The sequence below is a fragment of the Myotis myotis genome, unplaced genomic scaffold (genome assembly GCF_014108235.1).
Source record: "Myotis myotis isolate mMyoMyo1 unplaced genomic scaffold, mMyoMyo1.p scaffold_m19_p_2, whole genome shotgun sequence".
NCBI classification, from domain to species: Eukaryota; Metazoa; Chordata; class Mammalia; order Chiroptera; family Vespertilionidae; genus Myotis; species Myotis myotis.
Window position 1 is genome coordinate 143,296,184 of NW_023416324.1, and position 22,904 is coordinate 143,319,087.

The 22,904-nt window shown below is 37.2% G+C and overlaps 1 protein-coding gene across 8 annotated transcripts in view; it reads right to left on the minus strand.

Moving 5' to 3' along the window:
• CBLB (Cbl proto-oncogene B) overlaps positions 1–22,904 on the minus strand; it is a 251,550-nt gene that overhangs the window by 50,896 nt on the left and 177,750 nt on the right. For all 8 annotated transcript variants that reach the window (XM_036350236.1, XM_036350235.1, XM_036350231.1 and 5 more), the window contains 2 exons: positions 15,067–15,252; positions 11,045–11,410 (listed from right to left, as the gene is read on the minus strand). In XM_036350236.1, coding sequence (XP_036206129.1) covers positions 11,045–11,410; positions 15,067–15,252 — 552 coding nt within the window. The remainder of the gene's footprint in view (positions 1–11,044; positions 11,411–15,066; positions 15,253–22,904) is intronic.

Here is a 22,904-nt window from a genome sequence, read left to right on the forward strand (position 1 = left end):
CCCACCTGAGAACAAGGGATTCACACAGACTGAAAGTGAAGGGATGGAAAAATATCTTTCAGGCAAATGGAAATAAAAAAAAAAAAAACACAAAAAAACAAAACTGGGGTAGCAATATTTATAGCTGAAAAAATAGACCTCAAAATGAAGTCCATAACAAGAGATAAGGAAGGCCACTTCATAATACTAAAGGGATCAATACAATAAGAGGATATAACTCTGGTAAACATATATTCACACAATGAAGGAGCAACCACATACATTAAAAAAACACAACAACTTCTGGAAGTTATCAAGGGAGAAATCGACAGCAATACAATCATAGTAGGAAACTTCAATATCCCATTGACATCACTGGATAAATCCTGTAGACAAAAAAATAAACAAAGAAACAGTAATCCTAAATGACTCACTAGATCAGATGGAATTAATTGACATCTTCAGAACATTTCACCCCAAAGCTGTGGAATATACGTTCTTATCAAGTGCACATGGGACATTTTAAAAGATAGACCACATATTGGGTCACAGGCAAAGTCTCTCAAAATTCAAGAAGACTGAAATCACATCGATCATCTTTTCAAATCACAATGGCATAATATTAGAAATAAACCAAAATAAAAAACATAAAAAAATTCAAACATTTGGAGGCTAAGTAGAATGCTATAAAACAATGACTTGTTTACCAAAGAAGAAATTAAAAACATCCTGGAAACAAATGACATTGAAAACACAACAATCCAAAATCTATGGGACACAGTGAAAGCAGTCCTGAGAGGGAAGTTCATAGCATTACAGACCTACCTAAAACAAAAAACAAAAAACAAAAAAAGAACAATTGGTAATAAATTATCTAACTCTATGACTTAAAGAATTAGAAAGAGAGCAACAAAAAAAGCCCATATGAGCAGAAGGAAGGAGGTAATAAAGATCAGAGAAGAAATAAATGACATAGATACCAAAAAACAATAGAAAATATCAATAAAACCAAGAGCTGGTTATTTGAAAGGATAAACAAGATTGATGAACCAGGCTCACCAAGAAGCAAAGACAGAGGACTCAAATAAACAAAATCAGAAGTGAAAGAGGCGCAGTGACAACAGATCCCACAGAAATAGAAATATTGGTAAAAAAATACTATGAGCAACTATATTCCAACAAACTGGTCAACTTAGAAGCAATGAACATATTCCTAGAAAAATAGGACCTTGCAAAACTCAATCTGGGAGAATCGAAAAATCTGAAAAGGCCAATAACTATGGAGGAAATTGAAGCTGTCATCAAAAAACTTCCAGCAAATAAAAGCCTGGGCCAGATCCCTTCACAGGGGAGTTTTACCAAATAGTCAAAGAAGAACTGAAACCTATCCTCTTCAGACGATTTCAAAAATATTCAAGAGGAAGGTACACTTCCAAGCTCTTTCTATGAAGCCAGCATTACCCTAATACCAAAACCAGATAAAAAAATCCTACAAAGAAAGAGAATTATGGGCCAATATCCCTGATGAACATAGATGCTAAAATCCTCAACAAAATCATAGCAAGTCGGATACAGCATTACACCAGAAAGACCATACACCATGACCAAGTGGGATTTATTCTGGGGATGCAAGGATGGTATAAGATTCACAAATCAATAAACGTGATTTATCACATAAACAAATGGAGAGACAAACATCACATAATCCTATCAATTGATGCAGAAAATGCATTTAACAAAATCCAACACTCTTTCTTGATAAAAACACTCAACAAAGTGGGAATAGTGGGATCAAACCTCAACATAATAAAAACCTTACATGACAAACCTACATCCAACATCTTACTCAAGGGGCAAACACTAAAACCACTTCCCCTAAGAACAGGAGCAAAACAGGGATGCCCACTCTCACCATTTCTGTTCAACATAGTACTGGAAATGCTAGCGAATGCGATTAAACAAGAAGAAGAAATAAAAGGCATCCAAACTGGAAAAAGAAGTAAAACTGTCATTACTCTCAGAAGACATGATATTGTACATAGAAAACCCTAAAGACTCCATCAAAAAAACTATTAGACTTAATAAATGAATTCTGCAATGTAGCAGGATACAAAATTAACACCCAGAAATCTATGGCTTTTTTATATACCAATAATGGACTTGCAAAAAGAGAAATTTAAAAAACAATTCCATTTACCATTGCAATAAAATAATTAAGATACCTAGGAATAAACTTAACTATGAAGATAAAGACCTATACTCAGAAAACTAAAGGACATGGAAAAAAGAGACAGAGGAAGACATAAACAAACGGAAGAATATACCATGTTCATGAACTGGTAGAATCAACATCATTAAAATGTCCATATTATCAAAAGCAATCTACAGATTCAATGAAATCCCCATTAAAATACCAATGGCATAACTCACAGATCTGAGAACAAATGCTCCAAAAATTCATATGGAATAAAAAAAGACTCAGAATAGCCACAGCATTCCTAAGAAAGAAGAACAAACTTGCAGTAATCACAGTAACAGATATCAACTATATTACAAAGCCACTGTTCCCAAAACTGCCTGGCACAAGAACAGATATATAGACCAATGGAACTGAATGGAGATGCCAGAAATTGACCCAAGCCATTATGCTCAATGAATATTTGATGAAGGAGGCACAAGCATACAATGGATTCTGGACAGTCTCTTCAGTAATGGTATTGGGAAAATTGGACATATACATGCAAAAAAATGAAACTAGACCACCAACTTACACCATACACAAAAATAAACTCAAAATGGATAAAGGACTTAAACATAATACGGGGAAACATAAAAATAATAGAGGAATCTACAGGCAGCACGATCTCAGACATATGCCAAAGCAATTTCTTCACTGATACTGCTCCTGGTGCAATGGAAACTAAAGAGAAAATAAACAAATGGGACTACATTAAAATAAAAAGCTTTTGCACAGCAAAAGAAACCATCAACAAAACAACAAGAAAGCCCACTGCATGGAGAACATATTTGCCAATGTTGTCACCAATAAGGGTTTACTCTCTAACATTTATGGGGAACTCATACAACTTAACAAAAGGAGGATAAACAACCCAATCAAAAAATGGGCAACAGACCTAAAAAGATACTTTTCGAAAGAAGACATACAGAAGGCCAAGAGACATATGAAAACATGCTCAAAGTCACTACTTTCCCAAGAGATGCAAATCAAAACGACAATGTGGTACCATCTCACACCTGTCAGAATGGCTATCATCAACAAATCAACAAACGACCAGTGCTGGTGAGGATGCGGAGAAAAAGGAACCCTCTTGCACTGCTGGTGGGAATGCAGACTGGTGCAGCCACTGTGAACAGTATGGAGTTTCCTCAAAATATTAAAAAGGGAACTTCCATTTGACCCAATGATCCCACTTCCAGGAATATATCCCAAGAAACCAGAAAGACCAATCAGAAAGGATATATATCCACTGTGGAGAACAGTATGGAGCTTCCTCAAAAAACTAAAAATAGAACTCCCATTTGACCCAGTGATCCCACTTCTAGGAATATATCCCAAGAAAACAGAAATACCAATCAGAAAGGATATATGTACCCCTATGTTCATAGCAGCACTATTCACCGTAGCTAAGATTTGGAAACAGCCTAAGTGCCCATCAGCAGATGAGTGGATTAGAAAACTGTGGTACATCTACACAATGGAATACTATGCTGTGGTAAAAAAGAAGGAACTCTTGCCTTTTGCAACAGCATGGATGGAACTGGAGAGCATTATACTAAGTGAAATAAGCCAGCCAGAGAAAGATAAATACCACATGATCTCACTCATTTGTGGATTATAGAGAACAACATAGACTGATGAACAGGGACAGATCCAAAGACAGAGAAACAGCGATCAGACTATCAATCCCCAGAGGGAAAGTAGGGGAGGGAGGGGGTAAGGGGAAGAGATCAACCAAAGGACTTGTTTGCATGCATATAAGCCAAACTAATGGACATGAACAACAGGGAGATGAGAGCATGAGTGGCGGGGGGGGGGGGGGAAATGGGGGTTAATGGGGGGGATAAGGACACATTTGTAATACCTTAACTAATAAAGAATTAAAAAAAAAGAAAGGATATATGCACCCCTATCTTCATAGCGGCACAATTCACCATAGCTAAGATTTGGAAACAGCCTAAGTACTCATCAGCAGATGAATGGATTAGAAAACTGTGGTACATCTACACAATGGAATACTATGCTGCTGTAAAAAAGAAGGAATTCTTATCATTTGCAACAGCGTGGATGGAACTGGAGAGCATTATGCTAAGTGAAACAAGCCAGTCAGAGAAAGATAAATATCACATGATCTCACTCATTTATGGAATATAATGAACAACATAAACTGATGAACAAAAACAGGTCCAGAGACAGAGAAGCATCGATTAGACCAGGGGTCCTCAAACTACAGCCCGTGGGCCACATGCAAATACAAATATTGTATTTGTTCCCATTTTGTTTTTTTACTTCAAAATAAGATATGTGCAATGTGCATAGGAATTTGTTCATAGTTTTGTTTTTTTTTTTAAACTATAGTCCGGCCCTCCAATGGTCTGAGGGACAGTGAACTGGCCCCCTGTTTAAAAAGTTTGAGGACCCCTGGATTAGACCATCGTACCTCAGAGGGAAGGTGGGGTAGGTAGGGGTAAGGGGGAGAGATCAACCAAAGGACTTATATGCATGCATATAAGCCTAACCAATGGACACAGACAAGAGGGGGGTGAGGGCATGAGTGGGGGGTGGTGGGGTAATGGGGGGATAAGGACACATATGTAATACCTTAATCAATAAAGAAATTAAAAAAAATAAAGTAATGGGCAATTTGAAAAAATAGAAATAAAAACAAATAAAAATGGTGGTACATCTACACAATGGAATACTTTGCAGCTGTAAAAAAGAAGGAACTCTTACCATTTGCAACAGCATGAATGGACGTGAAGAGTATTATGCTAAGCAAAATAAGCCAGTTGGAGAAAGACATGATCTCACTCATTTATGGAATATAATGAACAACATAAACTGATGAACAAAAATACATCCAGAGATAGAGCAGCATTGAACAGACTGTCAAACCTCAGAGGGAAAGCAGGGGAGGGGGGTGGGTAAGAGGTCAACCAAAGGACTTGTATGCATGCATATAAGCATAACCAATGGATACAGACACTAGGGGGGTGAGGGCATGTGCTGGGGGATGGAGGGAGTGGCCAGGGAGTGATCAATGGGGGAAAAAGGAGACATATGTAATACTTTAATCAATAAAGAATAAAATAAAAATGCCTTGTAACCAACCAACACATATATTAAACTACAAATGCTCAGTGTGATAAAAAGTCAGTCTTCAATGGAAACCTGTTCATGTTATCTGAATGGGTATAAATTTGGAATTAAATCTCCTAAATGTTTTTTTATTCTGGAAAATATAGTATGGCCCAGCCGGTGTGGGTCAGTGGTTGAGCATAGACCTATGAATTAGGAGGTCAGGGTTCAATTACTGATGAGGGCTCATGCCTGGTTGTGGGTTCGATACCCAGTAGGGGCCATGCAGGAGGAGCCGATCAGTGATTCTCTCTCATCACTGATGTTTCTCTCTCCCTCCCTCTCTGAAATCAATAAAAAATATCTTTTAAAAAAAAGAAAATATAGTATGAATTTTATATGCAATTATATGTTTTATTGAGAGAAAGTATCTAATGTACTGTTGATATCTATTAAAATTCCAGCAGTTATAAAAGGGAGATATGGAAATAACAGTTTCATTTATATTTGCTCTAATCTAACAATAAGCCAACCGTAATTTTATAAGCAGAACACTGTGAACATATGTGAAAAGGAATATCAATATACTCAAACATTTACTGATGTTAAAAATGCTTTCATTTGCACATCAGGTAAATGAAAGAATAAATCCTATATAATAAAAGGCTAATATGCAAATCGACTGAATGGCAGAACCACTGGTGCTATGACGTGCAGTGACCACTAGGGGGCAGATGCTCAATGCAGGAGCTTCCCCCTAGTGATCAGTGAGCCTCTCCTGCCTCTGCTACAGTGCTAAGGATGTCTGACTGCTGGGTTAAGGCCTGTGGGGAGCGGGCCTAAGCCACCAGTGGGACATCCCCTAAGGGCTTCCAGACTGGGAGAGGGTGCAGGCTGGGCTGATTCTATCACTCCTCTCTCAGAACAATTTTGAATGTGCTTTCCTGTCCAAATTTGCTTCATCTATAATAATTAAAGCATAATATGCTAATTAGACCAGACAGCCGAATGACCTTCCGGACGTCATTCCAGATGAAGCTGCAGAGGTGGGGGCTGAAGCAGAGGCCGTTAGGGGCTATCAGGCAGGCAGCTGAGCAGTTAGGGCTGTTCAGGCAGTCAGGCAGTGTGGTTAGGGCCGATAAGGCAGGCAATTGGTTATGGGTGATCATGCAGGCAGAGTGGTTAGGGGCGATCAGGCAGGCAGGCAGAGTGGTTAGGGGTGATCAGGCAGCCCAGCGAGTGGTTGGGGCAACCAGGCAGGTATGCAGGCAAGTGGTTGGGGCAATCACGCAGGCAGGCAGGTGAGCGGTTAGGAACTAGCAGTCCCGGATTGTGGGAGGGATGTCTGACTGGCAGTTGGACATCTCCTGAGGGGTCCTGGATTATGAAAGTGTGCAGGCTGGGTTGAGAGAACCACCCCCCATCCTGTGCATGAATTTCATGCACCAGGCCTCTAGTATCTTTACTAATAAAAGCCTAAGTGGTCATCATGCTGTGACGCCCTCATGCTGTCACAAGATGGCTGCACGCCCAGTGGGCACGCGTAGGTGTGCAGGGCTGGGCTTGATGCTGTGTGCACAGCACGGAGCCTGCCTGGGAGTTCCGCCTCCACAAGGTGAGGCCTGCCTGGGGGTCCTGAGGGTCTCACTCTGCGTGGCATGGAGGCAGGACCCCTGGCTCCGCCTACCTCTTTGGGGCAATCCATCGAGGAATCCTGGATGGGTGGGTGGGGCCTACCTCTTTGGGGTAATCGATCACGGGGCTCCCGCACTGTGACAGGGCACAGGCCAGGCTGGGGGGACCCCTCCCTGAGTGCACGAATTTTGTGCACCGGGCCTCATGTAGAATATAAGACACTCCATAATTAGTTTCAATGCACATAGCCGTAGTTTTGCCTATCATGTTTATTCTGTGATTATGCCCTATCTTCTGTCCAAAATTGACTTCTTACACTATGCATGTTTCCACATCTCCATTCCAATCCTTCCTATAATGTCTATACAAATACCTACCAGTCTTCCAAATGTCTACAACCAGTGACCCTCTTACATGAAGCGTTTTTTATTCTTTCTTTTACCCTACATCTCAAGTAGAATGTTTTTATCTTGGGGAACTCACATTGTATTTTCTGAATGGTACTTCTGTGTCTTATTTCTTAGTTAATGGTATACCTGTCTCACCCTCACTATACTGTGCTTTATTCATTTTGTATTCCTGCAGTGTGTTGGACATCCTAAGTACTTACATAGCCAAAATAGGCTGAAGAAATCAAAATTCACTAGGGGAAGTTTAGACATGTGGGAGAGGAATAATCTGAGTTATCACATATTTTATTATAAACTTTTGGTTGCTTATATGCTAGATTAATAGTTTTCTACATGCCTCAAGATAGCACTGGATCCTAATCTTGAAATTTGAAATATTTTCTCATGATATATGTTATCTAACAATTACGGTTACAAAATCTGGGATTCTTGAGATATAGGGAAAATAAACGCTCTGTGATAATCTTGGCACAATTAAGAAAAACCTTTTTATTTGTACAAAACCTCAAAATATTTACCTTGTTTTATTTTTGTGGTCAGAGATTTTTGTTTTATAGCACTGTTTCTATCTTCTGAAATTCTCAGGTTTTAGTCACATTATTAACTTGTTCCTTAATAAATATTTTGTTGGCTAGATATTTATTTATTATTGGTGGTGGGTTTTCCTTATCTCACACATGTAATCCCACACATTCACTACCCTCACAATGTTGCTATAATTTGTCCTTCAACATCAGATTAGAAATAAAACCAGCACACAGAGCACACTTATTTTCTGAAAGACAGCTCTGGACATTTATAGGCAGCTTTAAGGTCGTCCATATAAACATGAGCCTCACCAGCAGAAGAGCAAAAGCCACAATCTCAAAAAGCGAAATAATTTGATGTATTTATCTAGCAATATCTCCAACAGATACTGTTCACAGGGTCATTTTAGAGTAATGTCACATGAAGTAACATGACAAGTAAGAGATAGTCTTTATCACATAAAAAAAAAAGCAGTAGCTTTAATCTTGCAAGAGGAACAAACCAAGACAGTTGGACACAATGTTAGTATCTAGAAACAAGGAGATAAATTTCAAGGGTCCAATGATATTTTACAACATTATACTGCAAATATTTTTCGCTCAGATGATTAACACCAACTGACCAACAACAATAAATATCTAGCCAACAAAATATTTCTGAAGGAATAGGTTAATAATGTGACTAAGACCTGAGAATTTCAGAAAATGAAAACAATGCTACTGGACAGAAATCTCTTACCAAGAAAATAAAGAAGAGGTAAATAATCCCAATAGCTCTTAGCTTGCAGATTCATGTTATAAGCGTTATGTTAGCTATTTGATTGTGGTAAGTGGGAAGGGGAAGAGAAAGGGGAGTAAAATGAAAGCCACAGAAAATTCTTACACTTCACTTTAACTATGAATTAGAGGGCTTTTTCCTTCAGAGCTCTCTACAACTGGCAAATGGAGTAATTAGAATTTAATTTATTCTTGCTTCTCTTACCATTTATCTAGTGAAGATGCAAATAAAAAGGGCAAATGTTCTAACGGATGATGAAAACTGGCACATGAGAGAAGACACATGATGACAGGGAGTGAGTTGTCATTCCATTTATAGGGTGTTTAGTTTTATGAATTCCCCGTATGGTATTCCATATGTACATTTAATGTTAATTTACACTTTTAGAACTTAGCCAAGTTTTCTTATCTTAAAATGGGAAGACAATACTTAATTTGAAGCATTGCCTCTAATGAAAACAAGTTTAAATAATAGTTGTTATATTTGAAACAAAAATGTAACTTTCCAAACAAAAATCAACAGCCAGCATTCTAGGTCTTAGAAGAGCAGGTTTATATTAGTGCTAAAACTGTATAACATAGTATTGAAAAGAAACTTGAAAGGAGATGTCTTCAGTAAATTGGCTAAGATAATTATTTCAAGTATTTCTGAAGTTCATTCAGGAAATATTATTATATGCTGCTAATACGTAACTAGTCAATTCCTGTCAGCGATAATTTCAACACTCTTCTCAAGAGAAGTCTGATCATGTAGAAAAGAAAAGTAATAAAGACTAAAGGAAAAAAGACATCAAAAAAAGAATGGCAGGTCCTTCCAATAAGGCTTGTAGGTTGTGGAAACATTCTTTTGAGGATAACAATATCCATTTTCAGAAAGGATCATAAAGATGCTTTTAAAAATGCTTTCTCTTTAAATTACATCATATTTAGATGACTGTGAGGGGAGATTTTGGAGATCTTCATATTTATAAACAGACTAGAGGCCCGATGTATATTTGTGCAAGGGGCTTCCTCCATGGCGGCAGCTGTCTCTGCCTCGGCCCCTGCCTGCCACAGCTTCATCCTAAAGGATGTCCAGTCTAATTAGCATATTACGCTTTTATTATTATAGATGAGAGACTGAAGGTACCAAGGACAGTCACTGGCAAAGAGTCTTGTCAAACCACCACCACTCTTCCCTTGGTGTTCAATGCCATCCTACACAGTTTTGACTATTCCTATCCTGGCTATCCATATTATACAAAGGTTTCATTATTACCTTCCTTCACACAGGGGCACACACATGTGCACACAGACACAAAACACATACACGCACAGGAGTTGAGTACAGGTCACATTTCACACTTGTATCTAGACCAGGGGTGGGCAAACTTTTTGACTCGAAGGCCACAATGGGTTCTTAAACTGGACCGGAGGGCCGGAACAAAAGCATGGATGGAGTGTTTGTGTGAACTAATATAAATTCAAAGTAAACATCATTACATAAAAGGGTACGGTCTTTTTTTTTTTTTTAGTTTTATTCATTTCAAACGGGCTGGATCCGGCCCGCGGGCCGTAGTTTGCCCACGGCTGATCTAGAATATATTATAGGGTGAATTCATCAACTGCAAGCCATTGTACTGAAGGAATAGTTGCTTCCTTAAAGTGACAATTTAAGGTCAATAGAGATGAGTTCACTTTAATATTAAAGTCTTCAAAAGAGGCAAGCCTCCTTTAGCTGAGAGAAGATGGAATGATCTGATCTCAGAGCCAAAAATATCATGGAAGCAAATATGAGAATATAAGCAACTCTGCCAAGGGCTTACTAAGAGTTCTAAACTCAGTGATTCTGCTGTTGCCACTTTGGTTTCCTGTATGTTTAAATTCTTTCCTGGACATATAAAGGAGAGTGGCGATACACTTCCAGAAATCAACATATGTGAGAGTCTCTCAGTTTTATGGAGAAATAGCTGGCTTTGTAACAGTGAACTGGACTTTTTTTACGTTGGTGAGAAGATTCATTTTACCTCGATGCATAGGTGTACTGACAATTCTAATGCTTATTTATGAAATGCTATAATTACACAATTATTTTTTCAAGTTAGATAGAACTAGGAGATTAAAAAATAGTGCTAATTCTCCTGCCAAGTTACTATTAGGAAAAAAAGTTGTTCGGTAAAATAAGAGAAGGTGAAATAAATCTCAGACAAATCTAGTGTCTTCATATTAAAATTAAATCATTACTTAGAACCTGTCCTTAACTTCTTTTAAGTTCAAGTTTTAATTAACTTCTGAATATTTATAACTTGGAGATCATTAAAGACCCGCAGGGAAGTACCATACTAGGCAAAAAAAACACTGCCCAACCTTTTACACTACCTCCTGCCAGAGGAGTTTAAGCAGATTTGTATATTTCTTACCTTGGCTCCTTCTAAAGGCAAATCATGGCGTCTGTGTTTCCTCATTAGCACTGGGTCAGAGCCCATTCTACTGTGCCTTCCATTTACATTTGAGCTTGCTGTGACTCCAGGCTTTGGAGAGCCATCCCCTACCAGTCGACAGCCTGCTGACTGATTAGTCCCAAATACATCCCGAGGGCACCAGGCTTCAAGAGGCATTGGCTGGTCTCTGGAAGGCACACTCTCCACAGGATGCAAGTGGCGACTCAGTCTGTTATCAGGTGGGATAGGGGGAGGTCTCTCAGGTGGAGGCGGGGGAGGATCTCTTAAGGGAGGAGGTGGTGCTGGGAGTGGTTTATCTTGTTTTCTCACCATGCAAGGAGAAGACTAAGGAGACACAAGAAGAAGAAAAAATCAAGAGTTGTACCAGGCATTGAAATTACTTCCAGAATACTGCTTTTGTTTTCTAAGCCATAATAGAGCTTTATTAGATCCATATGTCATCTTCTTCTAAGTTTCTTTTTATTACCAGTTAATGAAATTTTAAAATGTTAATGGAAGACTCTTATAAATATATTTCATTAGAAATTTCTGTAGAAATGAGTATATAAAGGGAAATGTTAAAATTATGAGGACTGTACAGGGAAAAGCAGAATACCAAAATTATATGGTGCTTTTGAATGTTTGACGTTAAAATAATACTGAGTCATTAATTTATTTGCATGTTTCTATGACTTAGGAGAGAGAGGAAGCCATCAAAGCTGTTGTTCTTTTCCTTTTTAAAAAGCAACTTGATTTGTAATATCATTGGATAACTGAGTGTTGGTTTTGCTGTATTTGTATTCACTGCTGTAATACAAAGAAATTAATAAGGAATAAATTTGCTCTGGTTCTTTGTTTTATCAGTTACTACCAGAATAGTAAAAAATCACAAATAATATAGTAGCATTATTTAAAGTCCTCACTTGCATTTTATACATGTGGTTCATCTGATGAATGATTTGTGCGTTTTTTTAATTTATTTTTTTAGAGAGAGAAAATATCAATTTGTTTTTCCACTTATTGATACATTTATTGGTTGACTCTTTTTTAAAAATTTAAATCCTTTATTGTTTAAAGTATTACCTAAATCTCCTTTTCCCCCCATTGACCTCTTCCCGGCTGCCCCCCCACACCCCCAACATCTGTGTCCATTGGTTATGCTCATACGCATGCATACAAGTCCTTTGGTTGATCTCTCATTCCCTCTCCACTGCCTTCCCTCATAGGTTGGACAGTCTGTTTGATGCTTCGATGACTCTGGTTCTATTTTTATTCATCAGTTTATGTTGTTCATTATATTCCACAATTGAGTGAGATCATGTGATATTTATCTTTTGTCAACTGGCTTATTTCACTTAGCATAATGCTCTCCAGTTCCATCCAATGCTGTTGCAAATGGTAAGCTTTTTTTTTTTTTTTTTTTTTTTTACATCAGCATAGAATTCCATTGTGTAGATGTACCACAGTTTTCTAAACCACTCATCTGCTGATGGGCACTTAGGCTGTTTCCAAATCTTAGCTATTGTAAATTGTGCTGCCATGAACATATATCCTTTCTGATTGGTGTTTGTTTTCTTGGGATATATTCCTAGAAGTGGGATCACTGGGTCAAATGGAAGTTCCCTTTTTAATATTTTGAGGAAACAGCATACTGTTTTCCACAGTGGCTGCACCAGTCTGCATTCCCACCAGCAGTGCAAGAGGGTTCCTTTTTCTCCACATCCTCTCCAGCACTTGTCGTTTGTTGATAGCCATTCTGATAGGTGTGAGATGGTACCTCATTGTTGTTTTGCTTTGCATCTCTCAGATGATTAGTGACTTTGAGTATGTTTTCATATGCCTCTTGGCCTTCTGTATGTCTTCTTTTGAAAAGTATCTATTTAGGTCCTTTGCCCATTTTTTGATTGTTTATCTTCCTTTTGTTAAGTTGTATGAGTTCCCTGTAAATGTTGGAGATTAAACCCTTACTGGAGATAACATTGGCAAATATGTTCTCCCATGCAGTGAGCTTTTTTGTATTTTTTTTTTTGATGTTTTCTTTCACTATGCAGAAGCTTCTTATATTGATGTAATTCCATTTGTTTATTTTCTCCTTAGTTATCATGTCTTAGGACCTGTATCAGTAAAGATACTGCTAGGACAAATGTCTGCTATTTTGCTGCCTATGGCTTCTTCTAGTTTTTATGGTTTCCCGTGTTACATTTAAGTCCTTTATCCATTTTGAGTTTATTTTTTTGTGTATGGTATAAGTTGGTGGTCTTGTTTCATTTTTTTGCAAGTATCTGTCCAATTTTCCCAACACCATTTATTGAAGAGACTGTCTTGACTCCATTGTATGCTCTTGCCTCTTTTATCAAATATTAATTGAGCATAATGGCTTGGGTTGATCTCTGGGTTCTTTGCTCTGTTCCATTGATCTATATATCTATTCTAGTGCCAGTACCAGACAGTTTTCAGTACAGTGGCTTTGTACTATAGCTTAATATCTGGTATTGTGATCCCTCCAACTTTGTTCTTTTTTCTCAGGATTGCTGTGGCTATTCGGGGTCTATTTTAATTCCATGTGAATTTTTGGAGTTTATTCTAGGTCTGTTAAGTATGCTGTTGGTATTTTAATGGGGATTGCATTGAATCTATAGATTATTTTGGGTAGTATGGACATTTTAATGATGTTGATTCTACCAGTCCATGAACATGGTATATTCTTCCATTTGTTTATGTCTTCCTCTATCTCTTTTTTCAGTGTCCTTTAATTTTCTGAGTACAGGTTCTTTACCTCCTTGGTTAAGTTTAATCATAGGTATCTTAAATTTTTTGTTACAATGGTAAGTGGGATTATTTTTTTGTTGTTGTTGTTTTTTTTTGTTTCTCTTTCTGTGAGTTCATTTTTGGCATATAAAAAAGCCATAGATTTCTGGGTGTTAATTTTGTATCCTGCTACATTGCCAAATAAATTTATTAGTTCTAGTAGTTTTTTGATGGAGTCTTTAGAGTTTTCTGTGTACGATATCATGTCATCTGTGAATAATTGCAATTTTACTTCTTCTTTTCCGATTTGGATGCCTTTTATTTATTCTTCTTCTTGTATGTGCCCTGACCAGAAATCCAACCCCCAATCTTGGCACCTGGGAGCGACACTCCAACCCATTGAGATACCCAGGCCAGGGCTGATTTATGCTTTGAATATTAAGAGAAAAGGAATGTATTGTGTGTTTGCATAACTCTGCCTAAATAATATCCTAAGAAGTTTTAATATGATCTTAAAACCAAATTAACTGTAATATAGAGAAATCAAATATTAATGAAATATTGTGCTTCCAACTAATTTAGACTGCAAAGCATAATGCCAAATGAAATTTTTTAAATCTTGTGCTTAAGATAGCAAAATATGCCCTTATCAAATTTGGAGAAATATCTGCAGACTGCAAAGAACTAAAATAAACTGTGGGCTTAGATTTGCTGAGTTAGAACTATGTCCTTAATATTAAACAGTAATGTAACTACTCTGCAAATAATGTAATTCTTTATAATTAATTGCTTCGGGTATAAAAAGTACATATAATTCCCTCTTCTGAGTCACCTTGAAACATGGGTGATAATTTATCACACCTTAAGCCCTTATGCAAATATACTCCCGCCACATTTTTCTTGTCATGACACTATGAAACTGAATATAAAATATCATTTGATAAGAGTATTTTAATACATGTAATGACCTTTTAAATCCACTTTATAGAATAACTGTACTTACTCTGCTATTTATTTTTGCAAGTCAGTGGGCTGTTATAGACATGTACTCTCTCTGAATAATTATGCAACTTTTATAATAAAAAAGCCAGGAATATGACAGTGAGTTCACAATATACAAAATGTGAAACCTATTAAAATTGTTCAGGAACAATTAAGAGCACAAGAAATAGGAGAAATGAAATTTAAAAGAAGCTGAGCAATCAATAACTGTCATATAAAATCACTATCTGCTTCTCATAAAATCGATTTACCTTTGGTGAACCAGTTGGGCTGCCACAGGGAGAACGAACGATGCCTTTCTGAATCAGATCCAGGCGGGGAGGCACGGGTGGCAGGCTAAGATGTGGGATCTGCAGAGGGTCCTGTTGGGGCTTTCTTCTCTGTGCAAGGGGAGATGACCCTGGTGAGGTGACGGGTGAATTCTGCCTGTCAGCACACTAGGATAAAAAAATATAACAATGCTGTTTATTTGATGTGTAAAGTGAATGCTTTTCAAAAGGAAGACATTTGGCTTTGAGAAGGTGTCTGCCATTTGAACATCTGCTGAAATAAACTCACTTAGTTAACTCTGATTAATAGATGGAAAGAGCTCACACTGTCCCTCAAGGGTGCTATTATATAAAGAAAAAAATAGACAAGTTTCTCCTACATATTGCAGAAAAGGCCTGAGGAAAAAAAGAACAGCAAAAGCGTAGTTTAAAAACAATTGAATGCAGACATTGTTCTAGAGGAAAGGAGAAACACACAATGAATAATACACATTGTTCTTGGTTATCTGTATTATAGAATTTTCTTCGGTCTTTGATTTATAGCACATACTAGAACTTAGAAACTATTTTGTTCCATATAAAATATGTATGTATCCAGTATGTAGTCTACTTTCCTACAAACCAATTAAATCACGCAGGGTTTTAAAAAATTGTGTATTTAAAATAAACAGGTTTGAGCCCAAGTATTTTCTTCCCAAGCCTTCATATGGAAAATGAATTTTCAAGTTAAATGTTATTTTTTTTAAATCGATTAACTAAATCTATAAAAGTCTGTGCTTCTGCTAAAAACTAATATATTTCTATGCCACTATGGGTTTTCCATTTTGTCTGGTAGATAGCACCAAAAAGCCAATAACAAGTACTTCTATTTCTATGTATATTACACTTTCTGCTTTGGAAGTTGTTTTTGTTAATGTGAAATAACCTGATTGCTATTTGGTACAAAAGCCATACTAATTAATCAAGTGGCCTCAATGGGACAAACAACAATCTGTTCTGAAATTTAGGCAGTTTCCTTTTCAAGAGTGTTAACTAGCTTGTTGGAGATGTAGGCTTAATTTTTACACTCACTGCATCAATCTAGCGTGCTTTGATATTCACCTGTTTCCTAATATTAGTATTTATAAAGAGTTTAAACTTGTTGCTAAGCCATTTCTCCTCTAGCATTACTCACCTTTAGAAGAGTAGTCAATGTCAAAAAAATTGACAATTTAATTCAAAATCTAGTGACATTGAGGAACATTTAGTCATTCTGTCTTTATCTAACTGAGATGGGATGACAAATTTGTGTTCATATCCACACTTAGTTACATTATGTAAAAATTTATTTCTAACTCACTATAATTGCGTTTTATCTTATGTGTTTCTCATGATTAGACAGGGGTTGTTGGTTTGATAAGAAAGACAACAGAGGTAAAGTAACATCTGAACCACTTCATGTCAATGGTCCACACTATCAAAAGGACTGATCAGTGCTCATGTTGATCTTGATCATCTGGGTGATGTATTAATTGTCATTGTTTCTTCACTGTAAACTATAAAGTTACTCTCGTTTATTCCCCTTTCCCTTACTATACTCTTTGCAAGAAAGTAGTTATGCACAGCCCACACTCAAGAAGTGGGGTGTTATGTTCCCACTTATAAAGGTTTTTAAATAAATTTGAGTGCCTAAACAGAAGACCATACCTCAGATATGCCAGAATACTGTCATGAAATTACTAAAATCTCAAGTCTTTGTCTCTTTCAATTAATGCCAAATAATTTTTAAAAGGTTAACACATTTAGACATAACTTCATGACAATTTTAAGAGCCTATTCTTTTTAGCAATTTTAAGATTCTCTTTATATCTCTTATATGTGATAAGACAAAATATCTTCAATTGTTACTAAATTGAAAGAGAAAATAGTACAAACTGTATAGTTATAAACTGATTTTAATGCAGTCAGTGAGTCTTAACAAAATAACAATTCCACCCATAAAGTCATCGTGCCTTATATGGTCATGAACTTGATTGAACCTTATGGAATTAAAGCTATCAAATAATGATCATAGAACAAAAATAATTCCTGATTAAAGATATGTGCATCACAGTGTCATAGTATTTCAGATCAGAAGATAACATAGCCAGCTAATTCTCCACAATTCCCTTTAAGATAAATTACATTCTCTGAGAACTAGCAAGATTTAACTGATAAAAACACTTTGTTGATCTGGTTATTCTACTTTACAAAAAACAAAACAAAAAAAACAAACTCAAGAAGCAAGCTATTTACACAATTCCTACCCCAAACAATTTATTCCTATTCCAAGAAACACAACAATTGCACTTTACTAATTTAGGTATTTGCAGAGAAATTTTTCAGTGCTAGGTGCACACACTGCCAAGGCTACTGAGCAAGATGTATGCTCCTCCAAGAACTTTTCTTCCATAGCTATCTTCCCGGTTCCCTCATTACCTGAAACAGCCCACTACCATCAGAACTTGACTTCCACTTTAATTGATAATATTTAAGTAATTACCAAGTTCCTGGTATGTTTAAATAATGGAGTGGATTTTATTTGAAGTGGATGAATTATTAGACATGGAAAGGGTATAATGAAAGTCGTTGAGACAGACACCCAAACCAATGTGTGTGGTGCAGCAACAACCTTGAACTTGTAGATATTTCCAGACAAGCACACTGTGTTACAGCTATGATTGTAATTGGAAGCAGACCTCACTTAGCACAATTCATATTGTATTCTCAAGGTGATTATGGACTGTCCTTCTGAAGAACTAATTCATTTTGAAGCATTACAGTACCTGTAGGTTGGCTGGTAGAAGAATTTTGGGGAGAACCGATCTGTATGTAGAGGGACAAGAATGTTTTATCTTTATTGATTATGTGAATTAAATTCACCATAACTTATTCGTTTTTCCAAGTTCTCCTAAAGCACAGTAGATAATTTAGCAATGCCCTTTAGATAATAATGCATACAATGCTTCACACCCCAGCTCATAAATAAATGTTTAGATGAGACATTAAAAATTTATGACATCAAACTTATCAGTTCAAATTATAGAAAAGAAAGGAAAGCCATTTTTCCCTTCTGAAAACAGAGAAGCAAAACAGATTGATTTAATGTAGATTCAAATTATTTCTTCTTTAAACTACACCTGTCTCTATATAATATTTGAATTTCAATAGTCAACTGTAAAGAACTTTGATTTATTTTTTTTATTTATTGCTTACAGTATTACAAAGGGTATTACATATGTGTCCCTTTTTTTCCCCCGCCCTTGACAATCCCCTGGCCTCCCCTACCCCCCAGTGTCTTATGTCCATTGGTTATGCTTATATGCATGCATACAAGTCCTTTGGTTGATCTCTTACCCCCCTCCCTCCTGCCCCCCACCCCTCCCCGGCCTTCCCGCTGCAGTTTAACAATCTGTTTGAGGCTGCTCTGCCTCTATATCTATTATTGTTCAAAAGTTTATAATGGTCTCTATTATCCATGAATGAGTGAGATCATGTGGGAACTTTAATTTCTAAAGTATCATAATTTACCTGTTATAGGTAGTCATTAGGAGTGACAAAGGGATGTATCCAGTCATCTTTAGTCTACTGATTCTATTATTCTCTTCAAAGATTCCACAAACATTCCTCTTAGCCCTTCACGCTGCCTTCTTCTTCCATAGATCACTTAAGTCATTTATCTTTCTCTACTTCTGACAGGTGATAAAGGGAGTTTGGGGGGATAAACAACAACAAACAACAATACTGGAACCCATCCTCAGGCTTAAATTCTAAGATTGTGCTAATTTAATCACCTCTTACTGATTTGTCCTGTATTCCTCAGAATAACTACTATTTCTTATTCTGTCTAGAAATACAGATTTAAGGTATATACCTAAAACATCTTGAGTAGAGAACAGGAAAATTTTATTTAAATTCTGAATAATGAAAGGTAACCATTTTGTTGATAGGGATATACTTGATTGGAATGTGAATTTCAAGTGTAGCTGTCAAGATAAAGGTTTCGAGCCAACTGATTATAAATAAGATTTTTTTAAAAAGAAAAAGCACATAACCACATAATTAAATGTATAATCTGACTTCATTTGCACATATTTCCTATAAGTAAGATTTAAATTTCAGCTGAAACTTTAAATGCCATGCACAAATCACTGCCTATTGCTATTGTTTCTGGTGGATTACAGAATAAGGTTAATTTGTTTCGTGGAGACTTTATGCGTTAATAAAAATAAATGAAATATGATAAAATAAGCTGCTATAAAACATTTAATTTTTATTTGGATGACATAGTTAGGAACACTGACTATTTTTGATACAGAAGTGACAGATGCAATCTATTATACTTCCAGTCAAAGCTTGCTCATTTTCACTGCGAGAAGATAACTCCATTAGAGATATCTTTAAACAAAATGTTCTCACCCTTCCTATTTCCTTTTTTGTCCTCCACAATTCCTCTCACTACCAGGCCTAAACAAAGCAATAGTGACAAAATCAAATACCTAAACAAATGGATTATTTCTAGACTAAATACTTACAATGCATTCAAAAGTCAAATAGAAATGCTGCTTGGATTATTTGCTATTAATAATGCTGACCATTAGCACAAAAATGAAGAAAAGTAGTTTAAGAGCAAGAGTAGGTTAATGAGTTTAGGAGAATGTATGTTGTCAAACTTTTCCTAGTTTGGGCACTCTACTACTGTCTTTTCAATTGTGTTTTATTTCATTTGTTTTTCTCCTCATTATTTAGAACACTCTTCATTAAGGCATTCTTAGAAGGATCCAGTCCTTTTTGCCATTGCCTTAAGTGAATTCCTTTTTTTGTTACTCCTTCATCTTTAGATATCCACTTTAAGTTAAGATAACGAAATAGAAAACTATGCAAAAGTTAACTGGTAAAACATAGGAAATAGGATGTGGACAGAATTTATTGCACAATATTAAAATTCATTTATAAAGAGGTAACTGCAAGAGTTGGGAAGAATGGAGACATGACTTCAAGTCACCGGATAGCTGATTTGTAAAATTCTATTTCTTTATCTTGATTTTGGGTAACATTCAGTTTTTTCTAGTAATATATTTTCTTTTAGAACTTCAGAATAGATTGTATTTTTTTTTTTTTCATTTCAACTCCTTTCAAAATACAAAAGTCGGGCACCTGTATTATCAGCATACCAGCATGTGAGTCTAACAATTTTTTACAAGTTCTTTAACACTAGTAGCTGATGAGTACCGCTTTAACAAACTGGAATCCTGGAGCTCTAGAGATTTAAAGACCACATTTGATTTTTTTATGTCTACCTATTCACCAACTATTCCCAGGCTGTTGCTTCCTGAAATGCATAAATGCTATTCTTTATTTCTCTGACAAAACTTACAGAATTCTTTAGCACTTAGAATGGGATGCTAATGACTATCATAGTGAATAGAGAGATCCGAATTTATAATTTTAACAGAACATTCTGATAGAAAAGGTCCAAAAAGTAAAGTAGTCAAAAGCCTGCCTCAGCATGCTCAGCAATTACCTATAATAATCAGGAACTCATTCTATTTTAGTCACTTCACTTTATCCATACCTTTTTTTAAAGAGTGACTTTTTATAAAAGCTTTAATAAGATCTATTATAATGAAAATGGAAAAACATTTGTTAAGAAATTTCAAACCCAGGCAAGATATTATGAAAAACAGGACAAGAAAAAAAACCTCTCCAATTACTACTAAGATGGGATTTCTGACAATCTAGGAGATAATCAAAGTCAATTTTATAATATTTCTAACAAGATTTTTATTTAATGAATTTTCATATCTGAACAAGATATAAGATTCACATTTTATATGAATGATGAGGAGGGCTCCTAGAGGCTCAACATTTCCCTCTAAATGCATGAAAATTACTGAAGGGCACTTATAAATATTTTATCACAAAAAATATCATGTTCTAAGTGTATTTTCCTTTCTATTAACTATTATCTTCCTACTTCTTTCTTTATATTAATCTGTGAACAAAACACAATCTAAAATCTTTAAAAAATAGCCTATACAGAATGTTATTCAGAAGATATCCATTTTTACACACACACGTTATTTATAGGATAAGTATAAATGATTTATGTTCATCCATTATGTAGTATCTGTACCACTGTTCCTTCAAAATAATATACAAAAGCTTATATGAGGATTGTAGTATGTGAGCAATAGAATCCTTTCCTGCTTATCCAGTCATATTTCCAGAAGCCTCAATCTATAGGAATTCAGGGAGAAACTCAAAGTGAAAAAGAAAAGTTCTCCCAACTTGACCTATTGATTCAGTGCATCCCCAGTCAAAATCCCAGCAAGTTATTTTGTGGTTATCATAAAACTGATTCTAAAGTTCCGATATTGAAGGAGAAGAAAAAAACTGTAGTAATGACACTACCTGACATCAAGACTTACTATAAACTACAGTAATCAAGCATGTGTGCTATTGGCAAAGAATAGCTAACTTCATCAATGCAATATAACATAGAGCTTAGAAAGAGAATCACATAAATAGTCAACTGATATTTGATAAAGAAGCAAATATAATACAATGGAGTAGAAACAGTCTTTTCAACAAATAGTGCTGAAAACAACTGGACATCCCCATGAAAACGAAAATTAATCTAGATACAGATCATACACTCTCACAAAATTAATTCAACATGGATTACAAACCTAAATGCAAAATCAGCAAACTCCTAGAAGAAAACAAGAAAAATATAGATGGCCCTGCGTATGGTTGGATCACTTTTGAATACAAGAACAAAGGTATGATCCATGAGAGAAATAATTGAAAATCTGGACATCATTAACATTTAAAATGTCTGCTTTTAAAAGACACAATCAAGAAAATAAAAGGACATGCCACAGATTACAAATATATATATATACTAGAGGCCTGGTGCACAAAAATTTGTGCACTCGGGGGGGAGGGGGGCCCCTCAGCCCGGCCTGTGCCCTCTCACAGTCTGGGACCCCTCGGGAGATAATGACCTGCTGGCTTAGGCCTGCTCCCGGGTGGCAGAGGGCAGGCCCAATCCCTAGGTGCAGCCCCTGGTCGGGCTCAGAGCAGGGCCGATTGGGGAGTTGGGGCGCCGCCCCGTCATACACAGAGCAGGGCGATCGGGAGGTTGTGATTCCACCCTCAGTCACGCTCAGGGTAGGGCCACTGGGGGGTTGGGGCACCATCCCCTGTCACACTCAAGGCAGGGTCGATGGGGAGGTTGTGGCGCCACCCCCTGTCATGCACAGAGCAGGGCCCATCAGGGGGGTTGGGGCTCTGTGCCCTGTCACGCACAGAGCAGGGCCAATCAGGGGGTTGGGGCATTTCCCCCCGTCACTCACAGAGCAGGGACCATCAGGGGGGTTGGGGCTCTGTGCCCTGTCACGCACAGAGCAGGGCCAATCAGGGAGTTGGGGCGCAGTCCCCTGTCACGCACAGAGCAGGGCCCATCAGGGGGTTGGGGCGCCGCCCTCTATCACCCACAGAGCAGGGCCAATCAGGGGGTTGGGGTGCCGCCACTCTCACACTCAGGGCAGGGCCAATGGGGAGGTTATGGCTCTACCCCGTCACACACAGAGCAGGGCCAGTAGGGGGGGGGGGGTTGGGGCGCCATACCCTGTCACACACAGAGCAGGGCCGATCAGGGGGTTGGGGCGCTGCTCCCTGTGACACACAGAGCCGCAGGGTGATCAGGGGGTTTGGGGGCTGCCCCCTGTCATGCTGATCCCAGTGTCAGGAGGCCTTGCGGCTCCGCTCATCCCGGTGCTGGGAGGCATATTACC